Here is a 21,713-nt window from a genome sequence, read left to right on the forward strand (position 1 = left end):
TTAATCTCTCTCCTGTATTGGAATTCAAGGCTTAAGTAGACTCATTTAATTGTTTTTTATTGAAGTGTAATTAACATATTGTTTTATATTAGTTTCAGACATACAATATGATTAAACAATTCAATACATTACTCAGCGCTCATAATAATTAATGAACTCTTAGTCCCTTTTTATCTATTTCATTCATTCTCCCACCTTCCTGTTTTCTGATAACCACCAGTTTCTTCTTTGTATTTAAGAGTCTGTTTTTTTGTGTGTCTTTTTTTCTTTATGTTTTTTGTTTGTTAAATTCCAAATATAAGTGAAATCATATGATATATGTCTTTCTCTAAGTGACTCATGTCAGTTAGCATTATACACTTTAGGTCCATCCATGTTGTTGCAAATGGCAGGTTCTCATTCTTTTTTACGGCCAAGTAATATTCTATTGTGTATATATGCCACATCTTTTTTTACACCAAGTTTTTATTTAAATTCCAGTTAGTTGACATACAGTGTAATATCAGTTTCAGGTGTAAAATTTAGTGATTCAACACTTACATACAACACTCAGTGCTCATCACAATAAGTATCTTCCTTAATCCCCATCACTTATTTACCACATCACCCTTCCCACCTCCCCTCTGGTAACCATCAATTTGTTCTCTATAGTTAATAGTCTGTTTTTCTATTTGCCTCTATTTCCCCCACTATGTTCATTTGTTTTGTTTCTTAAATTCCACATATGAGTGAAATCATATGGTGTTTGTGTTTCTCTGACTGACTTATTTCACCTAGCACAATACTCTTTTGCTCCATTCATGTTATTGCAAATGGAAAGATTTCATTGTTGCTATTGCTGAGTAATATTCCATTATTCTTCTGTATACATTCGTAGTCAATGGGCATTAGGACTCTTTCCATAATTTGGTGATTGTTGATAATGCTGCTATAAACATCAGGGTGCATGTATCCTTTTGAATTAGTATTTTTGTATCCTTTGAGTAAAGGCCCAAGAGTGCAATTGCTGGATAATTGAGTAGTTCTATTTTTAAACCTCCATACCATTTTCCAAAATGTCTGCACAAATTTGCATTTCTGTCAAGAGTGCAAGAGGGTTCCTCTTTCTCTGCATCCTTTACCAACAGCTGTTGTTTCCTGAGTAGTTAATTTTAGCCATTATGACAGGTGTGAGGTGGTATCTCATTGTGGTTTTGATTTGTATTTCCCTGATGTTGAGCAATGTTGAGCATTTTTTCATGTGTCTGTTAGCCATCTGGATGTCTTCTTTGGAAAAGTGTCTATTCGTGTCTTCTACCCATTTCTTAACTGGATTATTTGTTTTTTATATGTTGAGTCCCAATAGTTTATTCTTGATTTTGTTTCTCTTGCCTCAGGAGACATATCTAGAAAGAAGTTGCTATAGCTAATGTCAAAGAGGTTATGCATATGTTATTCTCTATCTCATATTTAGGTCTTTCCTATCTCACATTTAAGTCTTTAATCCATTTTGAATTTATTTTTGTATATGGTGTAAGGAAGTGGTCTAGTTCCTTTCTTTTGCATGTTGCTGAACAGTTTTCCTAACACCATTTGTTGAAGAGACTGTCTTTTTTTCTATTGGATATTCTTTCCTACTTTGTTGAATATTAATTCACCACATAGTTGTGGGTTTATTTCTGGGTTTTCTATTCTGTTCCATTTATCTATGTATATATTTTTGTGCCAGTATCATAGTATTTTGGTGACTACAGCTTTCTAATATAACTTGAAGTCCAGAATTGTGATGGTTCCAGCTTTACTTTTCTGTTTGAAGGTTGCTTTGGTTATTTTTAGTCCTTGTTCATTCCATACAGGTTTTAGGATAGTTTTTTTCTGGTTCAATGAAAAAATGCTATTGTTATTTTGATAAGGACTGCAATAAGTGTGTAGATTGCTTTGGGTAGTATGGACATTTAAACAATATTTGTTCTTTTGATTCAGGTCATAGAATGTCTTTCTATTTCTTTGTGTCATCTTTTGTTTCCTTCATCAGTGTTTTATAACTTTCAGGGTACGGGTCTTTCACCTCTTGGGTTAGGTTTATTCCTAGATATCTTATTATTTTAGGTGCAATTGTAAATGGGACCAATTCCTTAATTTCTCTTTCTGCTGATTCCTTATTGGTGTATAGAAATACATATTTCTGCATGTTGATTTTATATCCTGAGACTTTACTGAATTCATGTGTTCTAGACGCTTTTGGTCAAATCTTTTGGGTTTTCTATATGGAATATTATGTCATCTGCATATAGTGAAAGTTTGCTTTCTTCCTTGCTGATTTGGATGTCTTTTATTTCTTTTTGTTGCCTGATTGCTGAGGATAAGATTGCCGTACTATATTAAGCAGTAATAGTGGGAGAGAACATGCCTGTCTTGTTCCTGACCATAGAGGAAAAGCTCTCAGTTTTTCCTCACTGAGGATTATGTTAGCTGTGAGTCTTTTGTATATGGCCTTTATGATGTTGAGGTATGTTCCATCTACCCTTACTTTGCTGAGGGTTTTTATCAAGAATGGTTGCTGTATTTTGTCAAATGCTTTTTCTGCATCCATTGAGATTATATGGTTCTTACCCTTTCTTTTCTTAGTGTGATATATATGGTTGATTGATTTGTGAATATTGAACCACGCTTGTAGCCAGGAATAAATCCCACTTGATCATGGTGAATGATTTTTTTTAATGTACTGTTGGATTCGATTTGCTAGTATTTTATTGAGAATTTTTGCACCCATATTCATCAGTTATACTGTCCTGTAGTTCTTTTTTTAGTGGAGTCTTTATCTGGTTTTGGTACCAGGCTAATACTGGCTTCAGAGAATGAGTTTGGAGTTTTCCTGCCACTTCTATTTTTTGGAATAGTTTGAGAAGAATAGATATTAACTCTTCTTTAATTGTTTGGTAGAATTCACCTGTGATGTCATCTAGCCCTAGACTTTTGTTTGTTGGGAGATGTTTTATTACTGATGTAATTTCTCTTATGGTTATTGGTCTGTCAAAGTTTTCCTTTTACCTGTTTCAGTTTTGGTAGCTTATATACTTCTAGGAATTTATCCATTTCTTCCAGTTTGTCCAATTTGTTGGCATATAGTTTTTCATAATATTGTCCAATAACTGTATTTCTGTGGTGTTGGCTATTATTTCTCCTCTTTCATTTGTGATTTTATTTATCTGGGTCTTTTTTTATTTTGTAAGTCTGGCTAGGGGTTTATCAATTTTATTAATTTTTTCAAAGAACCAGCTCCTGGTTTCATTGATCTGTTCTATTGTGGGTTTTTTGTTGTCTTTTAGTTTCTATGTCATTTATTTCTTCTCTAATTTTTGTTATTTCCCTTCTTCTGCTGGCTGCAGGCTTCATTTGTTGTTCTTTGTTGAGCTCCATTAAGTGTAAGATTAGATTGTTTATTTGAGATTTTTCTGGCTTGTTTAGGTGGGCCTGTATTACTATCTACTTCCCTATTAGGATCACTTTGCCACATCTCAAAGGTTTTAAACCGTTCTGTTTTCATTTTCATTTGTTTCCATGTATTTCCTTATTCTTTTATTTTCTGTGTGACCCATTCATGGTTTAGTCGCATGTTGTTTAACCTCCATGTGTTCAAGCTCTTTCCAGACTTTTTCTCATGGTTTACTTCAAGTTTGATAGTGTTGTGGTCAGAAAATATGCATGGTATGATCTCAATATGTTTGTCCTTTTGAGGCCTGATTTTTGACCTAGTATGTGATTTATTCGGGAGAATCTCCCATGTAGACTAAAAAGAATCTGTATTCTGCTATTTTAGATTAGCATGTTCTGAATATATCTGTGAAGTCCATCTGGTCCAGTGTATCATTCAAAGCCATTGTTTCCTTGTTGATTTTCTGTTTGGATGTTCTCTCCATTGATATAAATGGGGTGTTAAAATCCCCTAATATTATGGTATTATTATCAATGAGTACTTTTATATTTGTTGTTAACTTTTAAAATATATTTTGGTGTTTCATGTTGGGTGCATAAATATTTATAATTTTTAGACCTTGTTGGATTGTCCCCCTTATTATGGCATAGTGCCCTTTTTGGTCTCTTACTACTGACTTTTTTTTTTTGAAGTCCATTTTTCGTGTATTAGTATGACAACTCCACCTTTCTTTTCATGTCCATTGCATGTCAATATTTCTCAATCCCCTCACATTCAATCTGCAGGTGTCTTCAGGTCTAAAATGAGTCTCATAGGCAGCATATAAGTGGGTCTTGTTTTTTTAAATCCATTCTGACACCCTATGGCTTTTGATTGGAGTGTTAAGTCCATTTATATTCAAAGTAATTATTGATAGATATATTCAGTGCCACATCATTACTTGTTTTGTCATTGTTTCTGGAGATTTTTCCTGATCTTTTCTTGTCTTTGCCACCTTTGGTCTCTTCTTTCTTTGCCACTTTTGGTCTTTCCACTCAAAGAATCCCCTTTAATATTTCTTTCAGGGCTGTTTAGTGGTCAGTAATTCCTTTGGTTTTTGTCTGTCTGGGAAACACTATTTTTCCTTCTATTCTGAATGATAGCCATGCTGGAAAATATTCTTGACTGCAGTTTTCCCCATTCAGCACTTTGAATATATCATGCCACTCCCATTTGGTTTGTCAAGTGTCTATTGAGAAATCTCCAGCTAGCCTTATGGGTTTTCCCTTGTAAGTTAAGGACTTCTTTAGTCTTGCTGCTTTAAAGATGTTTTCTTTCACTCTACTTTGCAAATGTAATTACAATATATCTTGCTGTTGGCTTGCTTTTGTTGATTTAAAATTTTTTTAAAATGTTTGTTTATTTTTGAGAGCCAGAAAGAGAGAGTGTGAGTGGGGGAGGGGCAAAGGGAGATGGAGACACAGAATCTGAAGCAGGTTCCAGGCTCTGAGCTGTCAGTACAGATCTCAATGCGGGGCTTGAACTCACAAACTGTGAGATCATGACCTGAGCTGAAGTTGGATGCTTAACCGACTGAGCCACCCAGAGGCCCCATTTTGTTGATTTTGATGGGAGTTCTCTGTGCCTCCTGGATCTGGATGTCTGTTTCCTTCCTCAAATTAGGGAAGTTTTCAGCTACTATTTCTTCAAATAAATGTTTTGCCCCCTCTTCTCTGTCTTCTTCTTGTGGGACTCTTGTAATACAAATGTTATTACATTTGATGCAGTCATTGAGTTCCTTAAGTCTATCTCATGTTGCATAATTCTTTCTTATTTTGTTTAGCTTCTTTAAATTCTCTTACTTTGTCTTCTATCACTAATTCATTCCTCTGCTTCTTCCACTCTGCTATTCATTGCATCAAGCCTGTTTCCAATCTCATTTATTGCACTATTCATCTCTGATTGATTCTTTTTGAACTCTTTTATATCTGTGGTAATGGTCTCACTGATCTCTTCTTTTCTTTAAAAAAAATTTTTTTAATGTTTATTTATTTTTGACAGAGAGAGAGACAGAGCATGAGCGGGGAAGGGGCAGAGAGAGAGGGAGACAGAATCTGAAGCAGGCTCCAAGCTGCGCTGTCAGCACAGAGCCCGACGTGGGGCTTGAACCCACAGACCGCGAGATCATGTCCCGAGCTGAAGTCGGATGCTCAACCGACTGACCCACCCAGGCACTCCTCTCTTCTTTTCTTTTAAAATATTCATTTTATTTTTTTTTGAGTTTTCTTTGAAATAGACAGAGAGAGAGAGAGAGAGAGAGAGAGAATCCTAAGCAGGCTCCATACTGTCAGCACAGAGCCTGATGCAGAGCTTGGACTCATGAACCATGAGATCATGACCTGAGCCAAAATCAAGAGTCAGACAATTAGTTGAGTGAGCCACCAAGGTGCTCTTCTTCTATTCTTTTTTTAAACCCAGAGAATATACTTATTATTTTTGCTTTAAATTCTCCATCAGACATGTTACTTATATCTGCCTTTCTTAGATCTCTGGTTGTGACCTTATCTTGTTGTTTCATTTGGGATGAATTCCTCTGTCATGGCATTTTGTCTAAGTCTCTGCCTTCTTCTGTGTGTTACAAGCCTGTATCTTTCCTGCTCCCTAGAGTAATAGCTTATGAAGAAGAGGTCATAAATGTCCAGGGCCTGTCACTTTAGGAAGTGTCTCTGGTGTGTGCTGCATGCACTGCTATTTGCTCTATTCTTCATACCATGCGTCTGCAGGCTCTCCTTGCCTGCAGTGGGCAATGTTGGGTCCCTGGCCAGAATGTGGAGTTTTAACTAGGTATGGCCTTATCTGTTTGTTGAATGAGACCTGATACTACTGAAGCCCTGCAGATCTTCCTGGTCAGGAGACATGGTGTGGCCAGGTGTTTATGCTGGTCTTTCTTCTGGGGAAGGGGCCTGCTGTGCTGGTACCGAGGTAAGCTTGACTGAGAAGGGCAGTTGTGCCAGAGTGTAGGGGTGTGGGATTTGGTGCAGGCAGGTTAGGCAGCCAGTCTTGGTACTGCCTGCTTACTGCAGGTGTGTCTATGTTTATATGAGGGTTGAAGGAGGGAACTGACATAAGCTGTCTCCTTTGTTCCTGTAGAGGTGACTCCTTGAATGCTGCCTCTCAGAGAAGCACTCCAAGAAGAGCAAATAATCTCTCCATGTTTGACCCAGGCATTTTTGAGATGTCTGTGTCCAGACTCTCTGCTTCTGGATTATTGCTTACCTTTTATCCGGGAGCAGCACAGTGCCCTCTGGGATCTCTCCCAGCCAAGCCTGCTGACTTTTAAAACCCCAGGCTAGGGGTGCCTGGGTGGCTCAGTCAGTTAAGCGGCCAACTGGCTCAGGTCATGATTTCACGGTCCATGAGTTCGAGCCCCACATCGGGCTCTGTGCTGACAGCTCAGAGCCTGGAGCCTGTTTCAGATTCTGTGTCTCCCTCTCTCTGACCCTCCCCCATTCATGCTCTGTCTCTCTCCGTCTCAAAAATAAATAAACGTTAAAAAAAATTAAAAAAAAAAAAAAACCTCCAGGCTTTAGGGACACGGTGTGGGCAAAGGCTTGTAGTAGTCTTCTTGGGGAGGAGCCAACTTCACTGGGACTGAGACAAGTTTGACTGAGAAGGGCAGTTGCACCAGAGCACAGAGGGTGAGACTTGGTATAAGCAAGTTAGGCAGCCAGTGTCAGTGCTGTGCTATTTCCAGCAGGTGGCTCTGTGTATATGCTGAGGGGCTGCAGAGGGAAATAGCACCAGCTGGCTCCTTTGTCCCCAGAGAGTCAACTCTGTGAATGCTGACTCTCAGAGATGCACTCCATGAGCAGCAAATAATCTCCCCCACTGTGTGCCCCAGGCATTCTTCAGATTACTGATCCCATGCCTTCTGCCTCCCCATTCCCCTCACTGTCTCCTCCCCCCACCCCCCAGTTGTTTGCCTGCCTTATCTCTAGGAATAAATCAGTGTCTTCAGGGCTCAATCCCAGCAAAGCCTGTGGACCTTTAAAACTCATCTTTAAACACTGCTGGTTGCAAGAACTCACAAAAAATCAACCCCTCTTGTTTTTCCAGCCAATGGCTTTAGGGGAAATGTTCTCCTTGTGTGTTCTTTCCCTTGTGTGCTCACTCTCTCTTGCTTTTTCCTGTGAACACAGCTGCTTCCCCTCTGCAGCACTTCTCTGCAGCATTTCTCCATTAAACCATGTCTCCACACTTCCTACATTCTTTGATGTGGCTTCTTTCTCTCCCTTTAGTTATGGAGCTTGTTCTGCCAGTCTTCAGGTTGATTTCTGGATTATTTAGAACGATTTGATAGCTATCTAATTGTGTTCAAGGGATGAGACAAGCCTAGGGTCCTCCTACTTTGCTGCCATCTTCTCCATTATTTTGTCTTCTGTGTCACTAATTCATTCCTCTGCTTCTTCCACCCTACTGTTCATTGCATCAGGCCTGTTTCTAACGTCGTTCATTGTATTCTTTATCTCTGACTGATTCGTTTTAAGTCTTTTATATCTGTGGTAAGGGTGTCTGATGTCTTCCATTCTTTTCTCAAGCCCTGATAGTATTCTTATGATGGTTGCTTTACATTTTCCATCAGACATGTTACTTATATCTGTTTCACTGGCCATGGCCTTATCTTGTTCTTTCATTTGTGATCAATCACTCCATCTTTGCATTTTGTTTATGTCTCTGCCTTCTCTCTGTTAGAAAAGCCAGCTATGTCTCTATTCTGAAATAATGGCCTTATGAAGAAGAGATCATGTAACATCCCCAGCCTGTCATTTCAGTAAGTGTCTGGATGTGTGCTGCATGCACTCTGCTATTGTGTTTTGGCTGCTCTATCCCTCAGGCCAGTCATCTGCAGAGGTTCTCCTTGCCTGTTGTGGGCATTGTTTGGTCCCTGGCCTAAATGTTGTGAGTTTTAATTAGGTGTGTTCTGGTCTGCTTATGAAATGAGACCTGACACTACCTCCACCAGAACTAAGTGCCCATAAAATTCTCTGGTCAGGAGACGTGATGTGGACAGGGGTTTGTACTTGCCTTCTAAGGGAGGGGTCCACCCCATTGTGCTTGAGGCGAGCTTGAATGAGAAGGGCAGTCCCATCAGAGTGCAGGGAGTGGGCTTTGTGCAAGCAAGTTAGTGTGGGCACTGCACTGCTTCCACAGGTGGCTCTTTGTTTATGCTGAGGGGCAGGGGACTGAAATGGTGCCAGGTAGCTCTTATGTTCCCACAGAGGCATCTGTGAATGATGCTCAGAGAAGAGCAAATACTTTCCCCACTATGTGCCCAGGCATTCTTTGGAGTTCTGTTTCCATGGGATCTGCCCCTGGGTTGTTTGCCTGCCTTCTATCCAAGAGCAGAAAAATGCCCTTGGGGCTCTCTCCCAGACAAGCCAGCTCACCTTTAAAACTCCAGGCTTTAAGCACCATTGGTTGCAAGAACTCATGAAATTCAGCCCCTCTAGTTTTCCAAACCAATGACTTATGTAAAATATTCTCCTTGGGTGTTCCCCTTTGTGCTCCTCTCTTTCTCACCCTTCTCTCTGATGTTGGCTCCCTCCTTTCTGAAGCACCCATAATCTTTTTCTCCCCTATACCACTTCTCTGCACTTCATACTTTCTTTGATGTGACCTCTTCTCTCCCTTCGTTGTGGAGTTTGATCTGTCTGTCTTCAGATTGATTTCTGGAGTATTTAGGATGATTTTATAGTTATCTATTTGTGTTCAAGAGACAAGATGAGGCTAGGGTCCTCCTACTTTGCTGCCATCTTCCTCTCCCTCCTCCAGATTTACTATTTTTAAAATTGAAAGCAAAAACTATGTGTCTGGACAAGACTTACTTGCTCACAAATTTACTTAATTCAAATCTTGTCTGAGTTATGATAATCAAATGATAATTCTAATTTCTTAAACCTATTATTAAAATTATTTTTTCAAATGATATTACTAATTTTAATTAATTGTTTTATTTTTGTGTTTTTAAGCAAAGAGGAGATAGTGTCCGTTGCTTAACAATGCTTGGTCATTTTGGTTTTGAATGTTTGCCTCATCAGTTGGTAAACCAATCTATTCAACAAGGATTTTCTTTTAATATTCTCTGTGTGGGTAAGTGCCTGATTCCTCATCTGAATTAGTACTTAATTTTCTCAAATGCTTACTTCAACTTATCTAAAGTAGTGTAACACTGGTGCTGCTAATTCAAGACCATGTCCTTCTATCTGTATTTGTTCCCATCATGTTAGTCACATTAGTTAGACTTTTTATACAAATAAATTTTTATTTGTTTTTGAGAGAGAGAGAGACAGAGTGGGGGGGGACAGAGAGAGATGGAGAGAGAGAATCTCAAGCAGGCTCCACACTGTCAGTACAGAGGCCAATGTGGGGCTAGAATCCATGAATCATGAGATCATGACCTGAGCTGAAACCAAAAGTTGGATGCTTAAGTGACTGAGCCACCCAGGTGTCCCTAGACTTTTATTTTCTTTGGATGTTTCAGTGCTCTTCAAAATCTGATATGTTTTCGTGTATATTTTTTCTATATCATATTAATGACTGAGAGAGTCAAGAGAAACATGTATACCTCATTTTTATTCACAAGATTTTTAAAATGCATTTTATTTATTTATTTATTTTTGAAAGAGAGAGAGAGTGCACACACATAAGCAGGGGAAGGGGCAGAGAGAGAAGGAGACAGAATCTGAAGCAAGCTACAGGTTCTGAGCTGTCAGCATAGATCCCAGTGTGGGGTTTGAACCCATGAACTGTGAGATCATGACCTGAACTGAAGTTGGACACTCAACCAACTGAGCCATTCAGGAGCCCCTAAACATGTATACTTTAAAGGACATTATAGTCATTGATGTATTTGGATTAAGCGTTACTTCTTCTTAGCCATTTTATGTCCCTAGATAATGTATCTATGTTTATTACAGGGGAAACTGGAATTGGAAAATCAACACTCATCGAAACATTATTCAATACTAATTTGAAAGACAAAAAATCCTCACATTTTTACTCAAATGTTGGACTTAAAATTCAGACATATGAACTTCAGGAAAGTAATGTTCAATTGAAATTAACTGTTGTGAAAACAGTGGGATACGGTGATCAAATAAACAAAGAAGCCAGGTTAGTGTTTTCTTACTTTAATTACAAAAGATTTTATTCTTTCAAGGAATTTACCTTCTTTACTGACATTTCCTCTGGCTATATCACTCCCATCTGCCTCCACCTTTATATAGCCTTCTCTGCTCTCCTTATGTCTCTTTTAAGGACATTTGTTGTTTGAACTAAGATGTATCCAGAAAATCCAGGATGATCTTGTTTATACAAACACTCTTTTTTTTCCCAATAAGATTAAATTTACTGGTTTTATAGATTAGGATGCAGACATATCCATCTGATTCTCACCATTGAATCTTTATATAAGGGTATATCCTTATATATCTATATCAATATCGATATAGATATCCTATATATAAGGTTGATTCCTATAAATTTTTCAAATAGATTTTCCCCATTTATTTACTTGTTGGCTATTCTCATTTTTAAAATCACTTACCCAAGTTATAAGTAAATTTATTTCTGTAAAAATTTAAACGATCCAGATGAAATGAAAACCCACTTAGCCAAATGTAAGTACTTAGAGCCTTTTCTTTTTCCAAAAATAGCCACTATTGTAAGTTTAGTAAGTGTACTCTCAGACCTTATGTTGAATTTTTATAATAATTAATATACATTTGAAATAATACAGAACAAGTATCCTTAAACTATATTATGTATAATATAAAAATGCATAAAACATTTATGAACAGGTTAATAGATAATTCTGAAACAAACATCCTATGTAATCACTTTTCTATTCAAATTGTGGTCTGATTCCCATGGGCCTTAGACATTTCCCTTTCTTATAAAATTTTTTTTAATGTTTATTTATTTTTGACAGAGAGAGATAGAGAGAGAGACAGCATGAGCGGGGGAGGAGCAGAGAGAGAGGGACACACAGAATCTGAAGCAGGCTCCAGGCTCTGAGCTGTCAGCACAGAGCCCAATGCAGGGCTCAAACTCACAGACCGTGAGATCATGACCTGAGCTGAAGTCGGACACTCAACCGACTGAGCCATCCAGGTGCCCCAAGACATTTCCTTTTCATGATCACAACCCCTCACCAAACTCATAGAAGAAGAGTGTAAAATGTTTGCCAATGGTTGGGGAGAAGGAGGAATTAAGAGTTCTTGTTCAATGGATAACGTTTTAATCATGCAAGATGAGATCTGCTGTGCAACAGAAGATTTAACAGTATATGTAACAGTACTTTATATTACATTCAAAAACTTGTTATGAGAGTAGATATCCATTAAGCGATCTTACTGCAATTAAAAAAAAGCTATAGGAATGCCACAGGAGTTTTACTTAGAGGGAAATTAAAAAAAATTTTTACTGTTTATTTTTGAGAGAGAGAGAGAGTGAGTGAGTGGGGGAAGGGCAGAGAGAGAGGAAGACACAGAAACTGAAGCAGGCTCCAGGCTCTGAGCTGTCAGCACAGAGCCCGATGTGGGGCTCAAACCCACGAACCATGAGATCATGACCTGAGCCAAAGTTGGATGCTCAACCGACTAAGCCACCTAGGGAAATTAATAGCATAAGATACTTATGTTAGAAAAAACGACAATCTCAAGTATTATAAATTTCAATGTTAAGAAACTAGCCAAATAAGAACAAATTTACCCTAAAGCAAGAAAAAGAAAGGAAAACTCATACTACAGCAGAAATTGATGAAAACAGAAAAAATGTCAGAAAATCAATAAATTGAAAACCTTTAACTAGACTGAGCAAGAAAAATAGATGAGAAGCCAAATACCACCAACATCAGGAATAAGAAAGAAGACATTATTACGGATTTTACAAATATTAAAAAGATAAGAATACAACAAACAATTCAATGCCCATAAAGTCAACAATTTAGAGGTTAGCCATGGGCTTTTCATACATAGCTTTTATTGTGTTGACATAAATTCTTTTATACATAGTTTCAAGAGTTTTGCTATTTTTTTAAATGATGAAAAGGTGTTAAATTACATCAAGTATCTGTTCTGCAACTATTGAAATAGTTATGTAATTTTTCTTTTTCAATCAATGTGGTGTTTATAAATCAACTTACTTACATTGAATAATCCTTGCATTCTGAGGATAAATCCCACCTACTCATTGTGTATGATCCTTTTGCTGTTGAATTCACGTTGTTAAGTATTTTGTTGAAGATTTTGCATCTGTGTTTATTAGGGATATTTATCTGTAATTTTTTTTTATATCAGGATAATTCTGGCCTTCAAAAGAGTTGGAAATTTTCCCTTTTCTTTAATCCTTTTGGAAGATTTTAAGTATTGGTGTCAATTCTTCTTTAAGTGTTTATTAGAATTCAATACTGAAGCCTGAGTTTTCTGTGTTGGTAAATTTTTGATTACTTATTTAACCTCCTTATTTGTACAAGAATACCTGATTTTACTAGACTTACTTTATTGTGCTTGTCAGATATTTTTCTTTTTATGTATTTTTTTTACAAATTGAAAGTTTATTGCAGCTCTGTGTAAAACAAGTCTATCAGCCTGGCTTTTCCAAGAGCATTTGATGACTTTGTGTCTCTGTGTCACATTTGGTAACTTTGCAATATTTAAAATTTTTCATGATTATATATTGTTATGATCAGAGATCTCTGATGTTACTTTGTAATTGTTTTGGGGCACTATGAGCTGTGTCCACAAAAGACAGGAAATTTAATTTGTAGATGTTGGGTTTTTAAATTTTTATTTTAATTCTAGTTAGTTAACGTACAGTATTATATTAGTTTGAGGTGTACAATATTATGATTCCACACTTCCAAACAATACCCAGTTTTTTCCTCTTTGTTTTGTTTCTTAAATTCCACATATGAGTGAAATCATATGGTATTTGTCTTTCTCTGTCTTGTTTCGCTTAGCATTATACTCCCTAGCTCCCTCTATCTTATCGAAAATGGCAAGATTTCATTATTTTTATGCTGAATAATATTCCATATATAATACATAATATTCCATATATAGTATATAATAAATATATAATATATTCCATACATTATATGGAATTACATATATATTTTTTATTCAGCATAAAAATATATGAATGCATATATGAATAATATATATATAATATATATGCCTCTTCTTTATCCATCAATCTATGGACACTTGGGCTACTTCCATATCTTGGCTATTGTAAACAATGCTGCTATAATTATAGGGGTACATACAGCTCCTTGAATTAGTGTTTTTGTATTCTTTGCTTAAATACCCAGTAGTGCAAATGCTGGATCTTAGGCTAGTTCTATTTTTAACTTTTTGACAAACAAAACTTCATATTGTTTTCCAGAGTGGCTGCCTCAGTTTTCATTTGCACCAACAGTGCATGAGTGTTCTTTTACTGTACATCTTTGCCAACACCTGTTGTTTCTTGTGTTGTTAATTTTAGCCTTTCTGACAGGTGTGAAGTGATACCGCATTGTAGGTTTGATTTGCATTTCCCTGATGGTAAGTGATGATGAACATCTTTTCATGTGTCTGTTGACCATCTGGATGTCTTCTTTGAAGAAATGTCTATGTCTTCTTCCATTTTTAATTTTTAAAAAATGTTTATTTAGTTTTGAAAGAGAGAGAGAGACAGAGTGTGAGCAGGTGAGGGCCAGAGAGAGAGAGGGAGACACAGAATCCAAAGTAGGCTCCAGGCTCTGACCTGTCAGAACAGAGCCTGATGCAAGGCTCGAACCTACGAACTGTGAGATCATGACCTGAGCTGAAGTCAGACGGTTAACCTACTGAGCCACCCAGGTGCCCCACCCCTTCTACCCATTTTAAAATTAGATTATTTGTTTTTTGGATGTTGCATTTTATAAGTTCTTTATACAGTTTGGATACTAACCCTTTATCACATATGTAATTTGCAACTATCTTCTCCCATTCCGCAGGTTGCCTTTTAGTTTTGTTGCCTGTTTCCTTTGGTGGGCAGGAGCTTTTTATTCTCATGTAGTTGCAATGGTTTATTTTTTATTTTGTTTCCCTTGCCTCAGGGGACTTACTGAAAAAAAGGTTGCTACAGCTGATGTCAAAGAGGTTACTTCCTGTGTTCACTTCTATGATTTTTATTGTTTTAGGACTCGAATTTAGGTCTTTAATCCATTTTAAATTTGTTTTTATGTATGGTGTAAGAAATGGTCCAGTTTCTTTCTCTTTCATGTAGCTGAGCCGTTTTCCCAATACCATTTGTTGAAAGGACTGTCCTTTTCCCATGAGATATTCTTCCCTGCTTTGTCAAAGATTAATTGACTATATAGATGTGGGTTTATTACTGGGTTTTCTATTCTGTTCTATTGATCTACATATCAATATTTGTACCAGTACCATATTGTTTTGATTACTACAGCTTTGTAATATAACTTGAAATGTGGAGTTGTGATGTCTCCAGCTTTTCTTTCTCTTTTTATGTTTATTTATTTATTTTGAGAGAGAGAGTGAGTGAGAGAGAGAGCACGTATACAGAAGTGGGTGAGGGGCAGAGAGAGAGGGAGAGAGAGACTCCCAAGTAGGCTCTGTGCTGTCAGCTCACAGCCTGAGGCAGGGCTCAATCCCATGACCATGAGATCATGACCTGATCTGAACTCAAGAGTCAGATGCTTCACTGACTGAGCCACCCAAGTGCCCCTGTTTTTCTTTTTCAAGATTGCTTTGGGAATTTGGGGTCTTTTATGGTTCCATATAAAATTTAGAATTGTTTGTTTTAGTTCTGTGAAAAATGTTGTTGGTATTTTTTTTAGGGATTTAGTTAAATGTGTAACTTGCTTTGGGTAGTATAGACATTTAGCAATATTTGTTCTTTTGATCCATGAGCATGGTATATCTTTCCATTTCTTGGTGTCATCTTCAATTTCTTTCATCAGTGTTTAAATAGTTTTCAGAATACAGGTCTTTCACCTCTTTGTTTAGGTCTCTTACTAGCTATCTTATTGTGTTTGGTGCAATTGTACATGGGCTTGAGTCCTTAGTTTCTCTTTCTGTTCTGTAATGATAGCTTCATTAGGGCTATCTAGAAATGCAACAGATTTATGTATTGACTTCGTATTCTGCAACTTTACTAAATTCATTTATCAGTTTGTGCAGTTTTTTAATGGAGTCTTATGAGTTTTCTATATACCGTCATATTATCTTCAAATACTGAAAGTTTTACTTCTTCCTGACTAATTTGTATGCCTTTTATTTCTTTTTGTTGTCTAATTGCTATGGTAAAGACTTCTAGTACTATGTTGAAAAAAGTTTGGGGATGGACATCTTTGTATTTTTCCTGTCCTTAGAGGATAACCTCTCCATTTTTAAATATCGCCTTTGATATTCACTGTGGGTTTTCCATATAAGGCCTTTACTATGTTGAGGTAAGCTTCCTCCAAACCTGCTTTGTTGAGGGTTTTTATCATGAATGGATGTTGTACTTTGTCAGATGGTTTTTCTTTTCTATTGAAATGATCATACGGTTCTTATCCTTTGTCCTATTTATGTGATGTATCACATTCATTGATTTGTGAATATTGGATCACCCTTGCAACCCAGGTATAAATCCCACTTGATCATGGTGAATGATTTTTTAATGTATTGTTGAATTCTTTCTGCTAGTATTTTGTTGAGAATTTTTGTAGCCTTATTCATCAGGGATATTTCCCTGTAGTTCTCTCTTTTTTAAAAAAAAAAAAAAGGAAAACAACTTTTTTATTGAAGCATAGTTGAAACACAATGTTACATTAGTGTCAGGTGCACAACATAGTGATTTGACAAGCTTATACATTATGCTAGAGAAAAATAACTTTTGGGGTAAAAGAGAATCCCCATAAGACTAATAGATTTTTCAGCACAAAATTTGCAGGTCAGAGGAAAGTGGAATGACATATTCAAAATACTGAAAAAAACTCCTAACCAAGAATATATTCAGAATTGAAGGAGAGAGAAACAGTTTTCCAGGCAAGAAGAGCTGGAGTTTATCAGCACTAAACCAGCCTTACAGGAAGTATTAATGGGATTTTTTTTTAAGTTGAAAAGAAAGGGTGTTAACTAACAACAAGAAAACATGTGAAAGAATAAATCTCACTAGAAAGGTGAATATATAGTAAATGTAGTAGATTATTCACTTTTTAACATTTATTTTATTGTTTAAATTAATTAATTAATTTTTAAATTTACATCCAAGTTAGCATATAGTAAAATAATAATTTCAGAAGTAGATTCCTTAATGCTCCTTACCCATTTAGCCCATCCCCCCCTCACACAACCCCTCCAGAAACCCCCTATTTTGGCCCCTCCCTGTTTTTATATTATTTTTGCTTCCCTTCCCTTATGTTCATCTGTTTTGTGTCTCAAATTCCTTATATGAGGGAAGTCATATGATATTTGTCTTTCTCTGACTAATTTCACTTAGCATAATATCCTCTAATTCCATCCATGTAGTTGCAAATGGCAAGGTTTCATTCTTTTTGATTGCCAAGTAATACTCCATTGTCTGTCTGTGTGTGTGTGTATGTATATATATATATGTGTGTGTATCTATCTATCTATCTATCTTCTTTATCCATTCATCCGTCCATGGACATTTGGGCTCTTTCCATACTTTGGCTATTGTCGATGGTGCTGCTATAAACATTGGGGTGCATGTGCCCCTTCAAAACATCACATCTGTATCCCTTGGATAAATACCTAGTAGTGCAATTGCTCGGTCATAGGGTAGTTCTATTTTTAACTATTTGAGGAATCTCCATACTGTTTTCCTGAGTGGCTGCACCAGCAATGCAAAAGAGATCCTCTTTCTCTGCATTCTCGCCAACATCTGTTTTTGCCTGAGTTGTTAATGTTAGCCATTCTGACAGGTATGAGGTGGTATCTCATTGTGGTTTTGATTTGTATTTCTCTGATAATGAGTGATGTTGAGCATCTTTTCATGTGTTAGCTGGCCATCTGGATGTCTTCTTTGGAGAAGTGTCTATTTATGTCTTTTATCCATTTCTTCTCTGGATTATTTGAATTTTTTGAGTGCTGAGTTTGTAAGTTCTTTATAGATTTTGGATACTAACCCTTTACCTGATATGTCATTTGATAATATCTTCTCCCGTTCTGTTGGTTGCGTTTTAGGTTTGCTGATGGTTTCCTTTGCTGTGCAAAAGCTTTTTATTTTGATGAGGTCCCAGTAGTTCAGTTTTCCTTTTCTTTCCCTAGCCTCTGGAGACATGCTGAGTAAGAAGTTGCTGTGACCAAGGTTAAAGAGGTTTTTGCCTGCTTTTCCCTCAAGGATTTTGATGGCTTTCTGTCTTACGTTTATCTTTCATCCATTTTGAATTTATTTTTATGTAGGATGTAAGAAAGTGGTCCAGATTTATTTTTCTGTATGTTGCTGTCCAGTTTACCCAGCACCACTTGCTGAAGAGACTGTCTTTATCCCAATGGACATTCTATCCTGCTTTGTCAAAGATTAGTTGGCCATACGTTTGTGGGTCCATTTCTGGGTTCTCTATTCTGTTCCATTGATCTGAGTGTCTGTTCTTGTATCAGTACCATACTGTCTTGACGATTACAGCTTTGTAATACATCTTCAAGTCCTGGAGTGTGATGCCTCCAGCTTTGGTTTTATTTTTCAAGATTGCTTTGGCTATCCAGGGTCTTTTCTGGTTCCATACAAATTTTAGGATTGTTTGCTCTAACTCTGTGAAGAATGCTGGTGTTATTTTGATAGATATTGCATTGACTATGTAGATTGCTTTGGGTAGTATCAACATTTTAACAACGTTTATTCTCCCTATCCAGGAGCATGGAATCTTTTTCCATTTTTTTGTGTCTTCTTCAATTTCTTTCACAAGCTTTCTATAGTTTTCAGTACATATATTTTTCATCTCTTTGGTTAGGTTTATTCCTAGGTATTTTATGGTTTTGGTGCAATTGTTAATGGGATAGATTCCTTGATTTCTCTTTCTGTTGCTTCATTGTTGGTGTATAGGAATGCAACCGACTTCTGTGCATTGATTTTATATCCTGCAATTTTGCTGAATTCATGGATCAGTTCAAGCAGTTTTTGGTGGAATCTTTTGGGTTTTCCATATAGAGTAGTATGTCATCTGTTAAGAGTGAAAATTTGGCTTCCTCCTGGCTGATCTGGATGCCTTTAATTCCTTTGTGTTGTCTGATTGCTGAGACTAAGACTTCCAATATTATGTTGAATAACAGTGGTAAGAGTGGACATCCCTGTCTTGTTCCTGACCTTAGGGGAAAGCTGTCAGTTTTTCCCCATTAGGATGATATTAGCCGTGGATCTTTCATATATGGCTTTTATGATCTTGAGGTATGATACTTCTATCCCTATTTTCTTGAGGGTTTTTATCAAGAAAGAATGCTGTATTTTGTCAAATGCTTTATCTGGATATATTGAAAGGATCATGTGCTTCCTGTCCTTTTTTTTAAATTGATGTGATGTATCATATTTATTGTTTTGTGGATATTGAACCAGCCCTGCATCCCATGTATAAACCCCACTTGGTCGTGGTGAATAATTCTTTTAATGTATTGTTGGATCCGGTTGGCTAGTATCTTGTTGAGGATTTTTGCATCCATGTTCATCAGGGAAATTGGTCTGTAGTCCTTTTAATGGGGGCTCTGTCTGGTTTTGGAATGAATGTAATTCTGGCTTCATAGAATGAGTTTGGAAGATTTCCTTTCATTTCTATTTTTTGGAACAGCTTCAAAAGAATAGGTGTTAATTCTTTAAATGTTTTGTAGAATTCCCCTGGAAAGCTATTCTGTCCTGGACTCTTCTTTGTTGGGAGATTTTTGAACATTATTTTGATTTCTTTGCTGGTTATGGGTCTGTTCAAATTTTCTATTCCTGTTTTAGTTTTGGTAGGAATTTGTCCATTTCTTCCAGATTGCCCACTTTATTGGTGTATAATTGCTGATAATATTATCTTATTATTGTTTGTATTTCTGCAGAGTTGGTTGTGATCTCTTTATTCTTGATTTTATTTATTTGGGTCTTTTCCTTCTCATTTTTTTGGGGTCGAACTGGCTAGGGGGTTATCAGTTGTGTTAATTCTTTCAAAGAACCAGCTCCTGGTTTTATTTATCTGTTCTATTGTTGTTGTTTTTTTTAGTTTGTTTCTTTGTTTGGTTTTGATAGCATTGATTTATGTTCTAATCTTTTTTTTCTTGTCTTCTGCTGATTTTAGGTTTTATTTGCTGTTCTTTTTCCAGCTCTTCTGGTGTAAGTTTAGGTTATGTATCTGAGGCCTTTCTTTCTTCTTTAGGAAGGCCTGGATTGCTATATACTTCCCTCTTATGACAGCCTTTGCTACATCCCAGAGGTTTGAGGCTGTGGTGTTATCATTTTCATTGGCTTCCATGTACTTTTTAATTCCCTCTTTGACTTCTTGGTTAGCCCATTCATTCTTTAGTAGGATGTTCTTTAGTCTCCAAGTATTTGTTATCTTTCCAAATTTTTTCCTGTGGGTGATTTCAAGTTTCATAGCATTGTGGTCTGAAAATATGCACGGTATGATCTTGATCTCTTTGTACTTGTTGAGGGCTGCTTTGTCTCCCAGTATGTGACCTATTCTGGAGAATGTTCCATGTGCACTGGAGAATAATTTGTATTTCACTGCTGTAGGATGAAATGTTCTGTATATATCTGTTAAGTCCATCTGGTTCAGTGTGTCATTCAAAGCCAAACAATGTCATTCATTGTTTTCTTGTTGATTTTCTGTTTAGATGATCTGTCCATTGCTATAAGTGTGGTGTGAAGTCCCCTACAATTATGGTATTATTATCAATGAGTTTCTTTATGTTTGTGAATAATTGATTTATATATTTGGATGCTTTCACATTTGGAGCATAAATGTTTACAATTGATAGGTCTTCTTGGTGGATAGACCCATTAATTATGATATAATGCCTTTCTTCATCTCATGTTACAGTCTTTTTTTTAAAACGTTTATTTATTTTTGAGACAGAGAGAGACAGAGCATGAACGGGGAAGGGGAAGAGAGAGAGGGAGACACAGAATCTGAAACAGGCTCCAGGCTCTGAGCCATCAGCTCAGAGCCTGACGTGGGGCTTGAACTCATGGACCACAAGATCGTGACCTGAGCTGAAGGCGGACGCTTAACCGACTGAGCCACCCAGGCGCCCCTCATGTTACAGTCTTTATTTTAAAATCTAGATTGCCTGATACAAGTATGGCCACTCCAGATTTCTTTTGTTGACCATTAGCATGATAGATGGTTCTCCATCCCCTTATTTTCAATCTGAAGCTGTTTTTAGGTCTAACGTGGGTATCTTGTAAACAGCATATAGATGGATATTGTTTTCTTATCCATTCTGTTACCCTATGTCTTTTTATTGGAGCATTGAGTCCATTGACGTTTAGAGTGAGTACTGAAAGATATGAATTTATACCATTATGTTGCCTGTAGAATTGATGTTCCTGGTGGTATTCTCTGGTCCTTTCTAGTATTTGCTGCTTTTGGTAATTTTTTTTTTCATTTTTTTCTCCCCTCAGAGAGTCCCCCTTAAAATTTCTGGCCAGGCTGGTTTAATGGTCACAAACTCCTTTAATTTTTGTTTGTCTGGGAAAATTTTTATCTCTCCTTCTATTTTGAATGACAGCCTTGCTGGATAAAGAATTCTTGGCTGCATGTTTTTCTGATTCAGCACATTGAATATATCCTGCCACTCCTTTCTGGCCTGCCAAGTTTCTGTGGATAGGTCTGCTGCAAACCTGATCTGTCTTCCCTTGTAGGTTAAGGACTTTTTTTCCCTTGCTGCTTTCATGATTCTCTCCTTGCCTGAGTATTTTGTGAATTTGACTATGACATGCCTTGTTGATGGTCAGTTTTTGTTGAATCTAATGGGAGTTCTCTGTGCTTCCTGGATTTTCATGTGTATGTCTTTCCCCAAGTTAAAAAGTTTTCTGCTATGATTTGCTCATGTAAACCTTCTACCCCTATTTCTCTCTCTTCATCTTCTGGAGCCCTTATGAGTCTGATGTTATTCTTTTTTTTTTTTTAATTTTATTTTATTTAAAAAAAATTTTTTTTCAACGTTTATTTATTTTTGGGACAGAGAGAGACAGAGCATGAACGGGGGAGGGGCAGAGAGAGAGGGAGACACAGAATCGGAAACAGGCTCCAGGCTCTGAGCCATCAGCCCAGAGCCCAACGCGGGGCTCG

The 21,713-nt window shown here is 36.9% G+C and overlaps 1 protein-coding gene across 1 annotated transcript in view; it reads left to right on the forward strand.

Moving 5' to 3' along the window:
* The window catches only part of SEPTIN14 (septin 14), a 91,121-nt gene that overhangs the window by 1,557 nt on the left and 67,851 nt on the right, over positions 1–21,713 (forward strand). The window contains exons 2-3 of the mRNA XM_047089402.1: positions 9,424–9,544; positions 10,372–10,567. Coding sequence (XP_046945358.1) covers positions 9,424–9,544; positions 10,372–10,567 — 317 coding nt within the window. The remainder of the gene's footprint in view (positions 1–9,423; positions 9,545–10,371; positions 10,568–21,713) is intronic.

Source organism: Lynx rufus, unplaced genomic scaffold (genome assembly GCF_022079265.1).
Source record: "Lynx rufus isolate CCGP_SWC_20201006 ecotype Redwood Valley unplaced genomic scaffold, mLynRuf1.p SCAF_27, whole genome shotgun sequence".
NCBI lineage: Eukaryota > Metazoa > Chordata > Mammalia > Carnivora > Felidae > Lynx > Lynx rufus.